This window comes from Peromyscus eremicus, chromosome 10, assembly GCF_949786415.1.
Source record: "Peromyscus eremicus chromosome 10, PerEre_H2_v1, whole genome shotgun sequence".
Lineage (NCBI taxonomy): Eukaryota > Metazoa > Chordata > Mammalia > Rodentia > Cricetidae > Peromyscus > Peromyscus eremicus.
Window position 1 is genome coordinate 57,958,769 of NC_081426.1, and position 20,944 is coordinate 57,979,712.

Here is a 20,944-nt window from a genome sequence, read left to right on the forward strand (position 1 = left end):
TCTATGGTGGGTTTATTTTTAAAATGCATGTCTGTGTGTCTGTGTATAGGTATGTGCATGTGAGTGCAGGTGCCTATAGAGTCCAGAAAAGAGTATTGGAACCTTGACAGCTAGAATTACATGTGGTTATGACTGCCTCATTATCTGGGAAATGAACCTGGGTCCTCTGGAAGAATAAACACTCAATCACTGAGCCATCTCTCCAGTCCATTTCTGTGCTTTATCTACAGAATTATGACTACTTATAGTCAGGGTTTCTGGTGAAAGCAATGTATCTGACCCTGTCATTTTGCTGATTTTCTTCTGGTAGTTCTGAATATGTTTTGCTCATTTACCTTGTAAACAGGATGGTTTACTGTATTGATATTTTATTCTTTCCTACTTCTCATTAGCATATATAGTTTTCTACTGAGATTACTCCCATGTTCTAATGATGGTGTTCACCACATTATCCCTCTTCTACAGACTCCTACTGTCATGATCTATGTTGGAGAAGGACTGAACTGTGTATACCAGAAAGGATCCATGGTTTCACAGTAGCTTGGTAGGCAAACTCCACATAACTAAAAGCAACTATCTGTTCCAACATGAATACAACAGGCTCAACATGATTGTGTTTAACTAACCAGGATGGCAAATATCCTTAAAATAAACCTACAGAAGTAAAGAAAATAATCGGCTTTTATCTCTAATAAAACAAGTGCTAGCAAGTGTTTTATCATTATATCGTAATTCACCATGGAGTTTCCATTATCAAATATTTTTTAGGGACTATCTTGAGAAAATCCTCTATTAACCTCTGTGCTAGTTAGCTTTTTGTCTACTAGACAAAAATGAGGGTCCTCTGGGAAGAGGGAACCTCAACTGCGAATATGTCTCTATCATATTAGCCTGTGGGCAGGCCTGTGGGGCATTTTCTTGATTAATGATTGATGTGGGAAGCTCAGGCCACTGTGGGCGGTGCCACCCCTGGGCTGGTGATTCTGGGTTGTTAAGCAAGTCATGGGGCACCAGCGATTAAGCAGTGTTCCTCGGTGGCCTCTCCTTCAGTCACTGCCTCCAGCTTCCTGCCTTGAGTTCCTTCTCTGACTTCCCTTCTTGAGGGAAAGTTGAAATAAACCCTTTCCTCCCCCAGGTGCCTTGGGTCGCGATCTATGGCTGCGACAGAAACGTAACTGAGACAAATACTCATCTCGCCACCCGGAAGAACACAGACCAGTGCGGACTAGGACAGCTCTGTCCATCTCACCAGGTTGATCAGTCTTCTCATCGCATGTTCATGAGAGCAGACACACTCACAGGGGTCAAATCCACCTTCAGCCATGGTTACCCGCTCGATCTTACTCGACTAGTGAAATCTAGGAAGAAAGAAAACACAGTTAAGAGGACCGCTGAGCTTCTCATCAGCTACAAAAAGTTCATATACTGCATGGATTCACAGTGCTTGCTTACGCTATATGTAGTCCACAGTTACTAATGGCATATGCCTTATGAAACTACTCCTGCTGTATAGTAGTCACAATTTATCATATGAATTATGAATCTATACAAGCTACTGGCTCCTTCTGCAACCAGCACAACTTTCTTTTTTTTCTTTTTAAAGATTTATTTATTACGCATACAATGTTCTGCCTGCATGTGCCCCTGCAGGCCAGAAGAGGGCACCAGATCTCATTACTGATGGTTGTGAGCCACCATGTGGTTGCTGGGATTGAACTCAGGACCTCTGGAAGAACAGTCAGTGTTCTTAACCGCTGAGACATCTCTCCAGCCCAAAGTACATGTCAAAGGCTGGCGGGACACCTCAGCTGGGGGAAGGTACTTTCAGGTCAGGCCAAGGAGAGAACCGACTTTTTTTTTTTTTTTTTTTTGAGACAGGGTTTCTCTGTGTACCTTTGCGCCTTTCCTGGAACTCACTCTGTAGCCCAGGCTGGCCTTGAACTCACAGAGATCCACTTGCCTCTGCCTCCCGAGTGCTGGGATTAAAGGCGTGCGCCACCACCGCCTGGCACAACTTTCTATAAAGTAAGTATCTTTGGGTGCTCTAACTGGCCCTGCCTCTGATGCTATGGCCTATTTTACTTAATTACTTAAATTCCTAAACTTTATTTGCTACTGAAATAAAATTTTAAAATTTAAAGCAACTTTTATGCTATCAAGAAAATAGACTGTCTAAGTACAGTGGCATATGCCTATAATCCCAGAATTTAGGAGGCTACAAAAAATTTAAAACCAGCCTCAACTACACAAGTCTGAAGCTAGCCTAGGCTACATAGTTAGAAAAAGAGGGTTGGGATACAGAGAAATGGTTCAGTAGTTAGGAGCACTTGTGACTCTTCTAGAGGACCTGAGTTCAATTCCAAACACCCACACTGGGCAGCTCAGAACTGTCTGAAATTCCAGTTTCAGGGGATCTAATACCCTCTTCTGGCCTCTATAGGCTATTGCAAGCATGTGGTACATGTAAACTCATGCAGATACACACATATACATATATAAAAATTTAAGCCGGGTGGTGGTGGCGGTGGCGGCGGCGGCAGCGGCGGCGCATACCTTTAATCCTAGCACTAGGGAGGCAGAGGCAGGTGAATCTCTGTGAGTTTGAGGCCAGCCTGGGCTACAGAGTGAGTTTCAGGACAGGCTCCAAAGCTACACAGAGAAACCCTGTCACGAAAAACCAAATAATAATAATAATAATAATAATAATAATAATAATAATATCAATGTTTAAGGAATTAAATTAATGACAACAGGGATAGGAGAGATGGCTCAGCATTTAAAACACTTGTGGCTCTTGCAAAGGATCAAGGTTTGATTCTCAGCACCCACACAGTGGCCTACAAGCATCTGCCACCCCATATCCTGGGGAGCTAATGCCCTCTTCTGACCAGGCATGTATGTGATACACATGTATACATACATAGAGGCAAAACATTCATACACATAAAGAAACCTAAAGTTTTTTTTATTAATGACAACAGCTAGAGACTCATTGTTTCATTCTGAAAAACAAGAGAAGTGAGATTCTGGGATGGAATACTAGCAACCAGATTTATCCTCTGTCAAAACAGTTTTTAAAATTGATAAAACGCATAAAACAGGGGCTGTGGAGATGCCTCCGCAGTCAAGAGCATCAGCTGCACTTGCAGGGGTGTGATTCCAAGCACCCACACCGGGCAGCTCAAACGGCTTGTCACTCCAGTTCCAGAAGGTTCCGACGGCTCTGGTTTCCATGGACACCTGCACTCAAGTGCACATATTCACACACAGAACAAGTGCACGCACTGAGGGCCTGCACGTGCACGCACACAAACGCTAGCATGTGTACACTCTTAAAATAAATCTCCTTAAAATGAATACAACAGTGGGTTTGCAGCTAAGGCATATCAGGCAATTTTTAAGACATCCCAGAGCAATGGGAAATCAAGTGAGTACTGAGGTGACTCATTTGCTGCCTAGGGTGTCTTAGTTCAAATCCACGTGCAGGGAGGAAGAATGACTTCAAACCAAACTGTGAACAGGTCCGGAGGGACAGGAGGAGTCAGGCCACAGTGGTCTTTTAGGTCACACTGAGGATCAGGTGTTTACCCAAAGAACAATGTGAAGCCCACAAAGGTGGATTTGACCTAGTTTAGAAAAAAAATCATCTCACCTGTGCTGTGGAAAACTGGGAGGAGGGAAAACTAATACATAAAGGGAATTTGGCCAAGCCTAGTGATGCTCGCTTGTAATCCCAGCTACTTGGGACGCAAAGCTGGAGGAACACAAGTTCAAGGCCTGCCTGCAACAGGATACAGAGACACTTTCAAGGTCAGCCTAGGCAACTTAGCGAGACCCAATGTCAAAAATTAAACAGCCAAAGGAAAAGAAAGGGAGTTGGGATACAGGTCAATGGTAGAGCACTTGCCTAGCATGCAGCAGGGCTTCAACTTAATCCCCAGTACAGGAAGGAGGAAGGAGGAGAGGAGCAGGGAGGAGACAGACAGACTTTGTAGACAAGATGCTCTTGGAAGACAGGTCAGTGCTAACGATGTAGGCTGTAGAAATAAATAGGGTCTGAGCAGCCTAAGAAATGGGACGATGATGAATTATTCCATAAATGGTGTTAGGAGAGCTGGCTTCCCATCCCCAACCCTCACATAGAAAGACTGAAACCAAAGAAGCCATTAAAAAAAAAAGAAAGAAAGAAAAACTATCAATAACTTTACCAAATAATAAGTCAGAAGCCAAAAATACAGAGCAAAATGAAGAGACAACCTCTGGGAAAAAAAAAAAACAAACAAACAAACAAACAAAAAAAACACTTGCAATCTCTATAAAGGAATAATTTCCTTCATTTATAGAGAACTCTAAAAACCAGTATGAAAATAGTAACCTTAGACCCGGATGGTGATGGTGCACGCCTTTAATCCCAGCACTCAGGAGGCAGTGGCAAATCTCTGTTGAGTTCCAAGGCCAGCCTGGTCCACAGAGCAAGTTCTAGGACACAGAGTAACCCACCCCCCCTAAAAAGGAAATAATCTAACAGAAAAATGGGCAAAGACCATGGCCCCAAGAAGACACAAAGTCAATAAGCAAACACAAAACAGAGGAAATGTAATTAAAAAAAAAAAAAAACAAAACATCAATTTCACCTATCAAAAAACTAGTGGGGGCCAGGTGGTGGTGGCATGCGCCTTTAATCCCAGCACTCAGGAGGCAGAGCCAGGCAGATCTCTGTCAGTTCGAGTCCAGCCTGGTCTACAGAGCGAGATCCAGGACAGGCATCAAAACTACACAGAGAAACCCTGTCTTGAAAAAACAAACAAACAAACAAAACAAAACAAAAAACTAGTAGGGATGGACAGACAGCTCAGTGATTAAGAGCACTAGCTGCTCTTCCAGAAAACCAGGGTTCAATTCCCAGCACCCACATGGCAGCTCACAACTGTCTGTAATTTCAGTTCCATGAGTTCCAATACTTCACACAGACATACATGCAGGCAAAACACCAATGCACATAACATGAAAAAAAAAAAAAACCTAGTAAAATCAACTTTAGTTACTTTGGCCCTGCCTATCCAAGTGTCAGTTGGAGAATGAACCAGGACCTCACACTGTATAAATCTATACATTCCTAGGCCCAAAGCAGGAACAACTTTGTATGTTCTAAAAGCAAAAAAATGGTAGTCTAAAATGCCTATCAGTGTGGTTCTGAGTAAATGAATAAAAGTATGACTATAGGAGACAGCTTTTAGAAATAATTAGGTCTCAGTGTGGGGATTGGGGGAATCTCTCTCTCTCTCTCTGTCTCTCTCTCTCTATATATATATAATTTTTTAATTTAGAGGGTTGGAGAGATGGCTCAGTGGCTAAGAGCAGGGACTGCTCTTACAGAGGACCTAGTTCAATTCCCAGCATCCATGTTGGGTAGCTCACAACTGTAACTCCAGCTCCAGGGGAGCTGACACTCTCTTCTGAACTATGTGAGTACCTATACTCATGTACACATACCCACACAGACATATATATATAATTAAAAATAAAAATATCCAGGCAGTGGAGGTGCACGCCTTTAATCCCAGTACTTAGGAGGCAGAGGCAGGCAGATCTCTCAGAGTTCGAGGCCAGTCTGGTCTACAGACAGAGTTCCAGGACAGCCAGGACTGTTTCAGAGAGAAACCCTGTCTCAAAAAACCAAAAATAAAATAAATAAAAAGAAATCTTTTAAAACATACTGGGGGAGGGGGCTGTGCATGTGTGTATGTCCGAGGGGAATCCGGGAGAGTTGGTTCTCGCCTTCCATCACGTGGGTTCTAGAGATGGAGGCCGGTCATAGCCTTTACTGCACTGACCCTTCTTCTCACTGGCTGATCTGGAGACATTGCTAAGCTGTCCTGAAATCAAGCTGTAGAAGAGTCTCAGCAGGAGTCCAGTAGAAGGAGGAATGGAGGTGCCTGCAGCCAGCCCTCCAAAGGCTAGGAAGTACTGTGTACAAACCCTTCTCATTCACATTGTCTGGAGCCACATCTTTTAAAAAAGGGCCAGGTGTAACACAAATTTTAAAAGGTCTTATTAATTTAAAAAAAAAAAAAAGCCGGAGCCAAACATTGGGGTAAATTCTGAAAGATCAGAGAGACAGAACAAGCCACAGCCAACCTCACCTCGTCAACTCCTGTTTCCAACGAATCCTCAGACTGAAAGCCTCTGAGTCCTCACCCCTGAGGGTCTCAGTTGAACTGCTGCTAAAAGCCCCTAGTTCCTGGTCCTCATGCCTTACGTACCTTTCTGCTTCCTGCCATCACTTCCTGGGATTAAAGGTGTGTGTCCTTCCCAAGCAAAGACATGAGATCTCAAGTGCTGGAATTAAAGGTGTGTGCCACCATGCCTGGCTCTGTTCCCAGTGTGGCCTTGAACTCACAGAGATCCAGACAGATCTCTGTCTCCTGAGTGATAGGATTAAAGGTGTGTGTGTGCCATCACTATCTGGCCTCAATGTCTAATCTAGTGGCTGTTCTGTTCTCTGATCCCCAGGTAAGTTTTACTGGGGTACACAATAGATCAACCACAGCCAGGCAATGGTGGTGCATACCTTTAATCCCAGCCCTCGGGAGGTAAAGGCAGGCGGATCTCTATAAGTTTGAGGCCAGCCTGGTCTACAGAGCAAGTGCTGGGACAGGCACCAAAACTACAGAGAGAAATCCTGTCTCAAAAAAACCAAAGAAAAGCCAGGCGGTGGTGGCGCACACGTTTAATCCCAGCACTTGGGAGGCAGAGGCAGGCGGGTCTCTGTGAGTTCGAGGCCAGCCTGGGCTACCAAGTGAGTTCAGGAAAGGCGCAAAGCTACACAGAGAAACCCTGTCTCGAAAAACCAAAAAAAAAAAAACCAAAGGGAAAAAAGGGGGGGGGGGGGAGTGTCAGACTTCTCCTTAGTGAACTGTGTACAACAGAAATAGAAATAGAGTAAATGACATAATCTACCTTTACTAGTCTTTTCTTCCTCCTGGCTGAATCTTCCTCAGCCAATGAAGTGTTGGCTGATAGTAGCTTTGTGTTTGTTCCAGTCGGTCTTCTGGAGCTCAGACTGGTCTGACACTTGATGTACATATCACAACTGTGAACTCCAACCTTTTGCCTCTACCTCCCAAGTCCTGAGGTAATAGGTGTGCATCACATCCAGCTTCACTAAGATGTTCTAAAAATGAAACTGGAATACCAAAAATGCAGTCCCAGCTCTGGGGAGACAGAGGCAGGCAGATGTCTGTGAGTTCGAGGCCAGCCTGGTACCAGCAGGGGAAAAGACAGATTTGCTTCTATCCTGGACAATCCATCACAAGTGGAAACACAGCTCTTTTCAAGTCTGCCTTTCAATGTTGTTAACAAAATTTGATTTGATCTGCCTCTCCTCCCAAAGAACCCATCCTCGTCACTACCTACCACTGTCAAGTCCACCCTCACGGCTTCAAGCCACAGCACTCACTGAAAAAATACTTAAGGAATTCTTTTGATTTTTTTTAAGATTTATTCATTTTATTGTATATGAGGGCTAGATCAACTTTATGTCCGAAGAGGGCATCAAATCCCACTATAGATGGTTGTGAGCCACCGTGTGGGTGCTGGGAATTGAACCCCAGTCCTCGGGAAGAGCAGCCAGTACTCTTAACCATTGAGCCATCTCTCAAGCCTATGGAATTCTTGATAATGTTTATACTTTTATGTGCCAGAAATGTATTTATAAATAGACTGGGGTCTCAAGTTATGCTCATCTCGATGAGCTTCTACAGATGAAAATGAGTATTTTCAAGCTAGGACACTTTTTAACAGTTCCACACTTCTACAGAACTTTCTACAGGTAAACAAGCTATTTTCAGTTCTATTCCATTTTCACTTGACAGTTCCCATCTTAAAATAACCTTTTTTTTTAAAAAAAGATTTGTTTATTTATTATGTAGAGTTCTGTCTGCATGTGCCCCTGCAGGCCAGAAGAAGGCACCAGATCTCACTACAGATGGTTGTGAGCCACCATATGGTTGCTGGGAATTGAACTCAGGACCTCTGGAAGAACAGCTAGTGCTCTTAACCTTTGAGCCATCTCTCCAGCCCCTTAAAATAACCTTTTTTTTTGCCAAGTGATGGTAGTACATGCCTTTAATCCCAGCACTCGGGAGGCAGAGGCAGGTGGATCTCTGTGAGTTTGAGGTCAGCCTGGTCTACAGAGTGAGTTCCAGACAGCCAGAGCTGCACAGAGAAACCCTGTCTGGAAAAAACAAACAAACAAACACCTTCTTCTCTTCTAGTGGCAAGGACACAGTTGGTTAGGAAGCAAGACTGTCAACATGCAACTGAAGCTGAACAAGGCAACCAATTCCACTTCACATTTGCTTCAGAGACACTGTGAAGCAGCACCCTGTAGGCAAGACTTAACAAGGCACTGAGTCAGAGGCTGGGACTCAGCCTCCAAGAGGCTTTGAGGGAGGCATTTAAACCGCTTCCTCGCCTTTCCTGATGCTAATGCTGCTTGCCTCTTCAGCAGCCATCCTTGAAGTTAGGCAACAGAGCCACATCAAAGGAATGGGCCTAGTCCTTGGGGGCTGACCAACTTCACCATTGTTTCCTAAAGCTGTGCAAACAAGGAGCAGCAGCCAGCTCCGTTGACAGCGGACTTGCCGAGCATGCAGGCTTTGATCTCCAGAACCTCATAAGCAGGAAGGGCATGGTGGCACATGCCTGGAAATGGCAGCAGGCTTCGGGGCTATCAGAAATTCAAGGTCATCTTCATATGAGATGTCTTGTCTCTAAAAATGCATGCAAGTGGTCACAGAAGACCTAAGTCATAAAGACACACACGAGGTCTAGGGAGATGGTTCAGTGGCTAAGAGCACTCACCCTCTTGCAGAGGGCCCCAATTAGTTCCCAGCACCCACAACTACCTGTAACTCCAGTTCCAGAGGACCCAATGCCCTCTGGCCTCCATGGTCACATAAATTACAAAGGCACACACACATATACATAGATCAGTAAATCATTTAAAAAGTTAAAAACATACTCTAAAAAATTTCAGGATAATCTAGGGAAGTTGAAGGAATTACACATGGGCATAAATAAAAGTCGCGCTGAGCAGACAATGATCTCAGGTAATAGCTACCTTGAAGTCCCTACTCTCAGGTTTAAGCATTTGGAAATAACTCACACTAACCATTTACCTTACAATGTCAGTACTTTCCTATGAAGTTAGCATTTGTGACAGAATCTGACGGAAGTATCTGCTAAACAACAGTTTATGTGGTGCGGGGGAAAAATCAGGTATACAGAGCAAGCTCTCAAGCCCACCGCCTCCCAGACACTCTGTAGTAAGGAAAAGCAGCTAAGGACGCGGGCTGGCTGACGAGAAGCCAAAGCCAGCAATCCCACTGCTGCCAAGCTGGCCAGCCTCTCTCTGGCATTTGAGAACAGTAAGTCGGGGAGTCCTGCTGTTTCTGTAGCTGGTGAGGAAACTTCCCAATGTTGTCCATCGGTTTATAATCTACCACTAGAAACAAATACTCCGTGGGCTCAATTTGCCTGATTTCACCTTGGGGACAAGGTCAAATTTAATGGCCTATTTGCAACCATGGAGGTTAAGAAGGAGACATGTTAATTCTACCACAGTGTGCTTTTCAGAATGATGCTTACAGCCAGGATTCGATTCCTTGAAGAAATAAAACTTAAGTAGTTTGCAGCTCGGCCAAATGCTCTTAGCTGTCAGGAACAAGAACAGAGCAGTCATGCTACAGTCTCAGACTGACTGATTTCGGTGGGCCTCAGAAGAACAGAAACAGCCAATCTTCCTGCCCTGCTAATCCACCTCCTTGCCCCGGAGGTACCAGAGTAAAGTCTGGCACGAATAATTCCTTATCCTTTTACATTTTTTTGTTTTGGTTTTTCTGAGACAGGGTTTCCTGGAACTCACTTTGTAGCCCAGGCTGGCCTTGAACTCACAGAGATCTGCCTGCCTCTGCTTCCGAGTGCTGGGATTAAAGCATGAGCCACTGTTGTCTGACTCCACAACTTTTGACATGAAACCTAGATAACTGAATGAACAATTCAGGCCTTCCTTGATCACAAACTTGGCTCTTAGGGCCTTGTCGATTTTTTAAAAATACCGCAACACTCATCTTTATGTCCAGACATTTACTAATTGTCTTTTCCTTCAGAGCTGAGGATGTGGCCCAGGGCTTCAGAATACTAGGCAAAAACTCAAACACTGGACTACCTATAGCCCAGACTGTGCCACTTTTACCAATAGCACAGGGTATATACTCTAATTATAGCATAAGAGAGTCCCACACAAAATAGTACTCTAGTCTGTGAGCATGATCTATTTTAAAAACTCTTGGCCAGGGGCTGCAGAAATGGCTCAGCAGTTAAGAGCACTGACTGCTCTTCCAGAGGACCAGGGTTCGAGTCTCAGCACCCGCACAGCAGTTCATAACGGTCTGTGACTGAAGTTCCAGGGGATACAACACTCTCACACATACATATAAAAAGGCAAAAACACCAAGGCATATAAAATAAACAATTTAAAAACAAAAACTCTTGGCCAGGACACACTATCTTAAGAAGTCCAAGCTCACCCAATGGGTCTCTTCTCCATGTTTAAGTCTACATTGAAACGGCTACTTTTCTTTTTGAGACAAAGTCTCAGTATGTAGCTCTGGCTGGCCTGGAACTTGAGAACTGCCTGCTTCTGCCTCCTAAGTGCCTCCCTAAAATACATCCTTTGTTTTTCTTCCCTAATTTTACTGACACTGAGCATCTTGTCAGGTTTATCACCATTTATATTTCGCCTTTTTCAAATTATTTTGTCTTACTGATTCCAGGGTTTTTGTCTGTTTGTTTTAGTTTTTGGAGACAGGGTTTCCATGTGTAGCCCTGGCTGGCCTCAAACTCAGAGAGATCCTCCTGCCTCTGCCTCCTGAGTGCTGAGATTAAAGGCATTCCCAGAGGTATTTCCTATTATTCGCTTTTAATCACCTGTCATGTAAAATTAAGAATTTCTTTCTAGCTAGGCGGTGGTGGTGCATGCCTTTAATCCCAGCACTCAGGAGGCAGAGCCAGGCGGATCTCTGTGAGTTTGAGGCCAGCCTGTGTTACAGAGTGTGTTCCAGGAAGGGCTCCAAAGCTACACAGAGAAACCTTGTCTCAAAAAACAAACAAACAAACAAACAAGAATTTCTTCTATAGGGCTGGAGAGGTGGCTCAATGGGTAGGAGCCCTTGCTGCTTTCCTATAGGACCCAAGTCTGGTTTCAGAACCCATGTCCAGTGGCTCACACTTGCCTGTAACTCCAGCTCAAGGACTCCTATGTCCTCCTCTGGCCTCCAGGGAGACATATGTGCACGTGCACATACATTCATGGGCGCACACACATACACACACACACACACACACAGTAAACTGAAAAAATAACATTAAAAATAAATTATTTAAATCCCAGCACTTGGGAGGCAGAGGCGGACAGATCTCTGAATTTGAGGCCACCTACCAGGGCTACTGAGAGAAACTCCGTCTTAAAAACAAAACAAAACAACCCAAATAAATAAATAAATAAATTGAAAATTGGATGTGGCGACCCATGCCCTCAATCCCAGCAGTCAGGAGGCAGAGGTGGTTGGATCTCTCTGAGTTCAAGGCCAGCCTGGTCTACAGAGCAAGTTCCAGGTCAGCCAGGGCTACATGGTAAGACTCTTCTCAAAATAACTTTTTTGGAGCGTAGCCTGTGGCACGAGGTGTAGTCCCAGCTACTTGGGAAGCTGAAGAGGAAGACTCCAGGCTGAGGGCTTGTCTGTCAAAGCCAGACAACTTAGCAGGAAAAAGAAATGTACTGAGGTCCAAGGCCCTCAAAATGACTGCAATTTGGATTTTCCTTAATTTTTCAGACTTTATTCTAAAAATATACACCCTTATTTAATCTTTCTTTCATCAATCCCTAAGTCACTTTCTTCAATAAATGTTTGTTTCCTGCTCTTTCTGAAAGAAATCTTGAGCCGACAGTCAAGGCTACATAGAGAAAGCCTGTCTTGAAAAACCAAGAGAGAGAAAGACAGAAATATTGAAACTTTCAGTTTCCTCTTAAGAAAGAATTAGAAATTTCTGCGTTCAATGTGAAATTCTTGTGGTTGAGGTCTTAAAAAAATATGCAGGATTTCCACACACCCAGAATTTAAACTGGAGGAGAGGGATATTATTTGAAGTAATCATAGTGGTCATTGTTCCAGTGACCAGATAATGATTCCCCCTTATTTTCCTATATATTTTACTGTTTGAATCAATATATATGTATATATATTTTTTTTGGGAGGAGGGAGGATTGAGAAAAGGTTTCCCTGTGTAGTTTTGGTGCCTGTCCTGGATCTCGCTCTGTAGACCAGACTGGCCTCGAACTCACAGAGACCCACCTGGCTCTGCCTCCAGAGTGCTGGGATTAAAGGCGTGTGTCACCGCCACCAGGCTCAAACTATATTTTGACATATGGGTATGCATATGTTCATACACATATTCATAGTTACACATACATATAAATAGAAGATATTACTGAAAAACCCAATGTTGGGTGGCTGGAGACGGTGCAGCGGCTAAGAGTACTTGCTGCTCTTCCAGAGTACCCACGTTTGGTTCCCAGCACCCATCTAAGCAGCTTCTAAGTCCAGCCGCAGGGCATCTGATGTCCATTCTGGCCTCGGAGGGGCCCAACATTCATGTCACTCACACAACACCCCAATAGAAGTAAACTAACTACTCTGTAAACGCTTGGCTGATGAGATGGCTAGAAAGGGAAGGTGCCTGCTACCACGCCTGGTGACATGAGTTCAATTCCCAAGAACTACTGGTAGAAGGGAGAACTGATCCCTGCAAGCTGTCCTCTGACCTCTACGATATGTACCAGAGTGGGCACACATACATACACACACACTCAATGTTTAAAAAATTTAAAACAAAACATCCCATGTGGTAAGCCACCTGCCACATTAATAAATGATAGTTGTCTATGGAGAGATAGATACAAATAGCCCTAAGCCTTAGGGAGGTTTTCTGTGTAGCCTTGGCTGTCCTGGATCTCACTCTGTAGACTAGGCTGTCTAGGAACTCAAAGAGATCCACCAGCCTCTGCCTCCTGAGTGCTGGGATTAAAGGCATGCGACACCACACTCGGGAGAGAAACAATACTTCTCACTGTACAGTTTAATTTCTTCTGACACCAAGGGAGAAAATGGCATGAACCAATAGTCCCCATTATTTGAGACAATGAGACAAAGACCACTCAATCCCAGGAGTTCTGTGCTAGTCTAGACAGAACAAGATCCTGTCTCTTAAACATGAATTTACATGTGTATGCTTTAATTTCCAAGTTTTACTTTTTTTAAAGACTTACTTGTGTATGTATGTGTACATATGTGTGTGCAGAGGCCACAAGAGGGCATTGGGTGTCCTCTTCTGGCACTCTGCTTAATCCCTTTGAGAACTCCTTGAATCTGGGGTGCATTTTCTCTGCTCTTCCAGAGGACCTGAATTTGATCACCAGCACCCAAAACTCACAGCCATGTAACTTCAGTTTCAGGGGATCTAATACCCTCCTCTGACTTCCGAATGAGCACACATATACACACACAAATAATAAACAACACATTTTTACAAGTGGGAATCTGGCTCTCTGTTGTAGAGTATTATTATTATTATTATTATTATTATTATTATTTTTTTTTTTTTTTTTTTTTTTTTTTTTTTTTTTTTTTTTTTTGGTTTTTCGAGACAGGGTTTCTCTGTATAGCTTTGCGCCTCTCCTGGAACTTGCTTTGGATACCAGGCTGGCCTCGAACTCACAGAGATCCGCCTGGCTCTGCCTCCCGAGTGCTGGGACTAAAGGCGTGCGCCACCACTGCCCGGCTGTAGAGTATTATTTTAACTGGGCAAAGATGTGTTACACATTTGTTTATGCTGTAGAATGTTACTCAACTGTGTAAAGGTGTATTAATTTTGTTTACTCTGCATTTATTTAACGATGTAAGGATGTGTGTTTAATTCTGTAAAGATGTGTTTGTTTCAACCTGCTTGCCTAAGGCACCTGATTGGTCTAATAAAGAGCTGACCGGCCAGCAGCTGGGCAGGAGAGAGGATAGGTAGAATGGTGTGCAGAGAGAATAAACAGGAGGAGAAACCGGCTGGAGAGAAGAGAAAGGAAAAGGAAGAACAAGAGAAAAGAGGGAGAACACGGGCCGCACTGGGGCAAGGAGCCAGGCACCACCAGCCACCACGGAGAAGCAGCCATGGAGTCAGCAGACAGAGGTAAGAAAGGGAATAAGCCCTGGGGCAAAAAACTAAGCTAGTCTGAGCATTCAAAACTAGTCAGTTTCTGTGTCAAGATTCTGGAGCTGGTTGGTGGCCTAAAAGAAAAAAGCCTGGTACAGCTCTCAAGGGGTTTTATGAGCCAGAGGTCTTGTTTTTTGGTTTTTTTTTTTTTTTTTTTTCTTTTTTTTTTGTTTTTTTTTTTGGTTTTTCGAGACAGGGTTTCTCTGTGTAGCTTTGCACCTCTCCTGGAACTCACTTGGTAGCCCAGGCTGGCCTCGAACTCACAGAGATCCGCCTAGCTCTGCCTCCCAGTGCTGGGATTAAAGGCGTGCGCCACCACCACCCGGCTTTGTTTTTTTTTTAATTTTGAGCTAACATGAATTTCATTTCCTTCTTTACAATGTCATAGAACTTATTCTTGCCATAGAACTTACTGACGTCAGCATTTTTTTCTTTCCTTATGAAATTGAGAATTTCTACCTTTTCACTGAAAGGGAACTCTTGACAGCTTCTTCTTGGCCTTTCAAATTGCCAGGATCATTACTCTTATATTCAGGCCTGTTATTAAAGCTAAATACAGCTTTCTTGAACACAAGCACTAACATTCTGCGAGTTCTGATATGTAGATGTGGCTATGTGACTAACAAGCAAGTAGCATATACAGTGTGGATACACTGAAACAAAGGGACCATTCATCTCGAGGGGGACAGAAAAGGAAGCTGTGAGGTTGAACTGTGCCATTCAGAATGACGGAAAGCACTGACCTGGAGCTCAGTGGTAGAACGATCGCACAGAATCATGTATAAGGCATGACTACCAAACTCTTTTGTTCAGGAAGTTTCTACTTAATATGCTTACATTCAGCCCCACCTTGTTTTGAGGCAGAATCTCTAAGTTTATGTCACACCCTGTACTCTAGCTCTAGGTCAGAGATCCTCCTGACTCTTAACTCCCATTCTGCCTTAGGAGTGTTGAGATTACAGATGTGTACCACTGCATCCAACATTTTTTCAAAGGTTCTGGGGTTCAAACTTGGGTCATCAAGCCAGCTAGAAGCACATGGTGAGACGCAATCTATTATCCCAGCACTTGAGAAGCAGAAGCAACAGCTCTGTGTTCAAGCAAGTTCTAGGCCAGTCAAGCGCTACATAATGAGAACCTTGTCTCAAAAAGGGGTGGAGGTGGGGCTGGGCTGGGAAGCAGACAAGCTGGAAGAGTGCTGGCCTGGCACTCCCAAGGCCTGGTTTTGATTCCCAGCACTGCACAACACTGGCTAGACTGGGATGGAGATGGCTCTCGCAGAGGATCTGACCTCTGTTCTCAGCACCAACCTCAGGCAGCTTACACAGCAACCGCCTGTAAATCCAGCTCCAGGGATCCCAAGGCCTCTTCCAGATCTGGAGGGCACCTGCTTGCACACTCTCACCCACCCACTCACCCACAACTATGATGGAGGAAGATAATCTTCATGGACCTCTGGCCTTCACATTCGTCCAGACACAGAAAAAAGAAGTTCAAGATCATCTCTGGCTACACAGTGAGTTTGAGGACAGCTTAAGCTATCACTATCTCCAGAGAAAAACTGGTTCAGGTATGAAAACAATTTAATCACACTCAAATGTCTCCTATATGACAGACCTTGGACAGGAAGTCACAGTGTGAATGCCAGAAGAGGCCTCAGTCTCCATTAGACATAGGACCAATTATGCAAATTCAGCTGTTTCAGGCTTACAAAGACAACTTTCAGAATGCTACAAAAATTAGGCAGCTAGCCCTGGGGTTCCCCTTACTTAATGACACACTTCTGAACACCGCCAGCATCTCTGCTGGGAAACAGGCAAGGAAAAGACACAGACCCATGCTGAGGCTTGCCCACTGCTGTTGAAAACTGCTAAGGCTGTACCAAAAGCATTTCAATTATGGCAGAAATAAACCCATCATATACCTAAAATATCAATTAGTCTTTTGCCTAGGAGTTAAAACTCCCTGACTCCTATCATAGCAACCAATTATAATTAGAAAATTTTGTAGTCAAAACACTCTGGTCAGCGGAAAAAAAAATTATCTCTGGGTCGTCAAGGTGGTTTAACAGTTAAATGCTATCTGCTATCAAGCCTGACAAGCAGGATTCAATCCCCAGAACCCATATTGTGGAAGAATTGTCTCCCACAAGTTGTCCTAACTTAGACACAGACAGACAAACACAGCTTAAAACAAAACAAAACAAAACAAACAAACAAAAACCTTATATTCTTACTTTTTGTTTTGTTTTGTTTTGTTTTTCGAGATCGGGCTTCTCTTTGGGCTATCCTGGAACTCACTATGTAGACCAGGCTGGCCTCAAACTCAAGGGACCTGCCTGCCTCTGCCTCCAGAGAGCTGGGATTAAAGGTGTGCACCCCCAAGCCCAGTATTACATTCTTACATTTTAAAAAGACCGAAAATGCAGGGTGATGGTGTCACGTGCCTTTAATCCCAACACTCGGGAGGCAGAGGTAGTCGGATCTACGTGAGTTCAAGGACAGCCTGGTCTACACAGAGAAATCCTGTCTTAGAAGAAAAAAAAAGACCCCAAACTTCAAAAGTCTCCTTTTTCAGAGCACATATTATTGAAAAGGCAGAGAGGAAAGCAGGTGGAAAGGACAGTAAACATCTAGATGCACAAAGGCAAATGGTGACTAGGAATGTAAGGAACGACAGCATGGCGGCTGGGAAGGCTGTGCAGGCAGCACTGTGTAGCAAGGCTCAGAGTGAAGAATACCACATTTCAGGTATACCTGAATGCCATGTCAGCAAATGGCAGCCTTACAAGTGGTCCTACCACAGCAACTCTCCCCCACTTTTGTTTTTAAGACAGGGTCTCACTATGTAGCCTTGGCTGGCTTGGAACTCTTTATGTAGGCCAGGCTAGTCTCAAACTTACAGAGATCCACCTGCCTCTGCCTCCTGAATGCTGGAATTAGAGGCCTAGCCCTGAACTTCTGATCCTTTGCCTCTACCTCCCAAGTGTTGGGATATTGGGATTAGAGTCATGGACTACAAGGCCCTGGTTGTATAGTGCTGGGCATTGAAGCTAGGGCCTTATGGATGCTAGGCAAGTACACTATTAACTGAGTTGCACCCTCAGGCCCTTACCTACTCGTTTAAAGAAAGAAGCTATGCATGGTGCCTCATACCTACAAGGTAACCAACCTGGGCTACATAGTGAAGTTCCACGTTAGCCAAGGCTAGATAGAAAACTCTATCTCAAATAAGAAAAGGGGGGGAGAGAAAAAGAGAAAGAAAGAAAGGAAGAAAGGAAGGAAGGAAGGAAGGAAGGAAGGAAGGAAGGAAGGAAGAAAGAAAGAAAGAAAGAAAGAAAGAAAGAAAGAAAGAAAGAAAGAAAGGAGAAAACAAACACTAAAATAAAGAGAAAGGAAGGAACTAAGGTCCCGAGAGTTTCAGTGGCTTGCCCAAAACCACACAGCACACAGAAGAGGGCCTCAAGACCTCTCATTTCTCCTTTCCTAAAAACAATTTTGCTAATAAACCCTTAGGGACCTAAGAACAGGCAGAAAAGCTTACAGGAAAATACAGAAGAACCAATGGGCAGCCCCCACCTCTAAGAGCTGAATTACTAAAATTACTTAACACAACGTAATTTCATCCCAGCACACAAATAACTGCCCAAATGAGTATTACAAATTACTTCACCAGTCCAGCCTCAGCAAAAAGCTCAAAATACACATACACACACACACACACACACACACACACACACACACACACACACACATACACACCCCACAGACCCCAACTACTACTTTCCTTCTAGCCCATTTCTACTAGGCTTAACTTTTTAAAAACATATTTTTCATTTATGTGTATGGTGTTTGTGTGTGGGGGCCAGGTAAATGGCAGACTTGGTGTCTGGAGAGGCCTGCTCTCTGGACATCAACGGTGGGTTCTCACTGCATTATTGAATGGCAAGAAAGGTCAAGCCGTGGGCCTCTGTTACGAGGAAACCAGCCACACTGTGGAGGCTCTCTGTGCTCATTATCTAACCATCTCCATTACACTTGTGATTAAACTTCAGTGTATGAAGGAAGGAGGCACATTCACACCACAGCACTCTACCCCGCCCACTCCCCAAATTCACAAAATTCATGTCCTTCTCAAACATAAAGCATCTCCTTCTATTCTCACAGCCCCAGTACTTACTCCGTATTAAGTCAAAAGTCTAAAGTCCTGTCTCAGATGGCTCAGTGGGTAAAGCACCTGCTGCCAAGACTGACTGTCAAATCTGAGTGTGATCCTCGGCCCACACAGTGGACGAGAACAGACTTTCTCAAATTATCCTGTCCTCCACAAAGGCCATCACTGCATTCATGCTCATCCCCGGCCCCCTTCCAAAAATGTAACAATTAAAAAAAAAAGTCTAAGATCTGGAGAGATGGCTTAGCAGCTAAACACATCCTGCTCTTCCAAAGGACCCAAGTCCAGTTCCTAACACCCACATCAGGTACTCCATAACTTTATTTCCACAGGACCTGACAACCTGTTCTGGCCTCTGTGAGCACCTGCATACGCATGCACATACCAACACAGCATACATAACATGAATAAAACTCCTATATATTAAAAAAAAATCTTAGCCTAGCAGTGATATTGCATACCTTTAATCCCAACGCTCAGGAGGCAGAGGCAGGCAGATCTCTGTGAGTTGGAGGCCAACCAGGTCTACAGAGTTCCAGGATAGCCAGGGCTACACAGAGAAACCCTGTCTAGAAAAAAAAAATAGTAGCAATAATAATAATAAATGATAATAAAAATAAATAAATCTGAAACCCCAAGGCTTACCTAAGTATCATGAGGCTGGGAATGCAGTTCAGTGGTCCAGTACCTGCCATGCATGAGGCTGACTCCTGAATGAATAGATGTCATCTACTCAAAGCCTACTGAGTAGATGACTCATCCTGACGCAGAATGTTCTACAGACGGAAACCTGTGGCAGGCAATGTGCAGCTACCAACCAGGACTTACTGTTACCTATGAAAGGAAGGCTTCCACAGAGCATGTGCTCCCTCTGGAGCCCGAGAGCACCACGAGGCTTGTAGTCCTTCTGAACTCGAGGCCTGCTGATGGGACAGGCAGCCTCATAATTTCCAGAGTGCTTTTGGGGTGAAAGGTACCTGGTCATCCTTGTCTTTGTCACTCCTTTCCATATGCTGCACAGGCTGAGTACAAGACTACTGGAGGAAGTAGTCCTCTCTAAGAATACGGGTTATCAATAGCTTTCTTGTCAGCCTCACAAAGATCATCTTGACAGGTTGCATTTGTGAACACATATGCTCACTACTGTGAACTTTAAAAACTCCAGTTTCTACGCACTGGACAGGTGCACAGCCGCTTCACATCCAGGTATCTGCTGAAGCAGCATTCCGCTCTTGCTTCCTTCCAATTTGCTCTGAGTGTGTCTGAGCTGCTCCAGCAAATACCACTGCCTGAGCTTATGAAGGACAATTGCTCACACTCAGGAAGCTAAGTCTTCTTCACAGTGCCTATGTCCATAAGACAGAAGCAGCAACTTCTAAGTTCCTGTCTGGACGAGGCGTGGGAAAAGAGGTGCTAAGATAGGGTCTCATGTAGCCCAGGCTGCCCTCGAACTGACAAGGTAACAGAGGGAAGCCTTGCTCAAGCTGCTGATCCTCCTGTGTCCACAATGAATTGTGGGATTCCAGTTGTATGCCACCACATCCGGTTCTTTATCCTAACATTACCATGTTGCCAGGCAAGGTTTCACATACACTTTTTGAGGAACACAAACATTCTGGATTTTCAACATGTCAAGACAGGGTTTCTCTGTGTAGCCCTGGCTGTCCTGGAACTAGCTCTGTAGCCCAGGCTAGCCTAGACCTCTCAGAAACCTGCCTGCCTCTGCTGGGATTCAAGGTGTGTGCCACCACCGCCTGGCATGTCTTTTCTAAATGACTATTAATCCTTCCCTATAACTGACTCATTCCAGGAATCCCTTTAGACAACTTACCAAATCATTAAGGGATTAGCACACAAATGTCTTAAGGACTCAAGTTATTAGCATTCCTGAGAGGGATAAACCACTTCATCTCTGTGCCTTCGGTTTATTGATAAAGCAGGACTGATAACTGAAACTATTCACTTTAAAGGAGTGTGCAAGGCTCAAGTGAGAATTTTTAGGATCCTTTATAAACTGAAATGGCCAGGGCCAACTCCAGGGAAGGTGTCTTCAACCCTCGGCTGTGAGCGTCCTCACACTGTGACACTCTCCTGGGACCACGGACATCACCCTTCTGCACAGGAGGGAGAAAGAGGACGACCTACCCCGCAGCCCCACTAATCTTGTCTTTTCTCAGCTATACGTTACTCATGTACATTCTCCAAGAGTCTCTCTACCTGGTCAAAGTACAGGGGAAGATTTTACCATACATGGCCAGATAAATGTTTCAATGAAATTAACTATTCTTTTATATTCAGTATAATTAAAGTTTCAAATTCTGGAAATAGTTCCTAAAATTTCTTCTGAGATATTTACTACTCTGGGGGCCAGAGTAAAGCTATAGTTCAGACTTGCCAACAAGTGTACAAAGTGTATAAAGCCTTAGGTCCAGTCCTCAGCCACACA

General features: G+C 44.2%; 1 protein-coding gene across 2 annotated transcripts in view; it reads right to left on the bottom strand.

Moving 5' to 3' along the window:
• Smim14 (small integral membrane protein 14) overlaps nucleotides 1-20,944 on the bottom strand; it is a 49,269-nt gene that overhangs the window by 19,335 nt on the left and 8,990 nt on the right. For both annotated transcript variants that reach the window (XM_059275914.1, XM_059275915.1), the window contains exon 2: nucleotides 1,250-1,358. In XM_059275914.1, coding sequence (XP_059131897.1) covers nucleotides 1,250-1,324 — 75 coding nt within the window. In that variant the 5' untranslated portion in view covers nucleotides 1,325-1,358. The remainder of the gene's footprint in view (nucleotides 1-1,249; nucleotides 1,359-20,944) is intronic.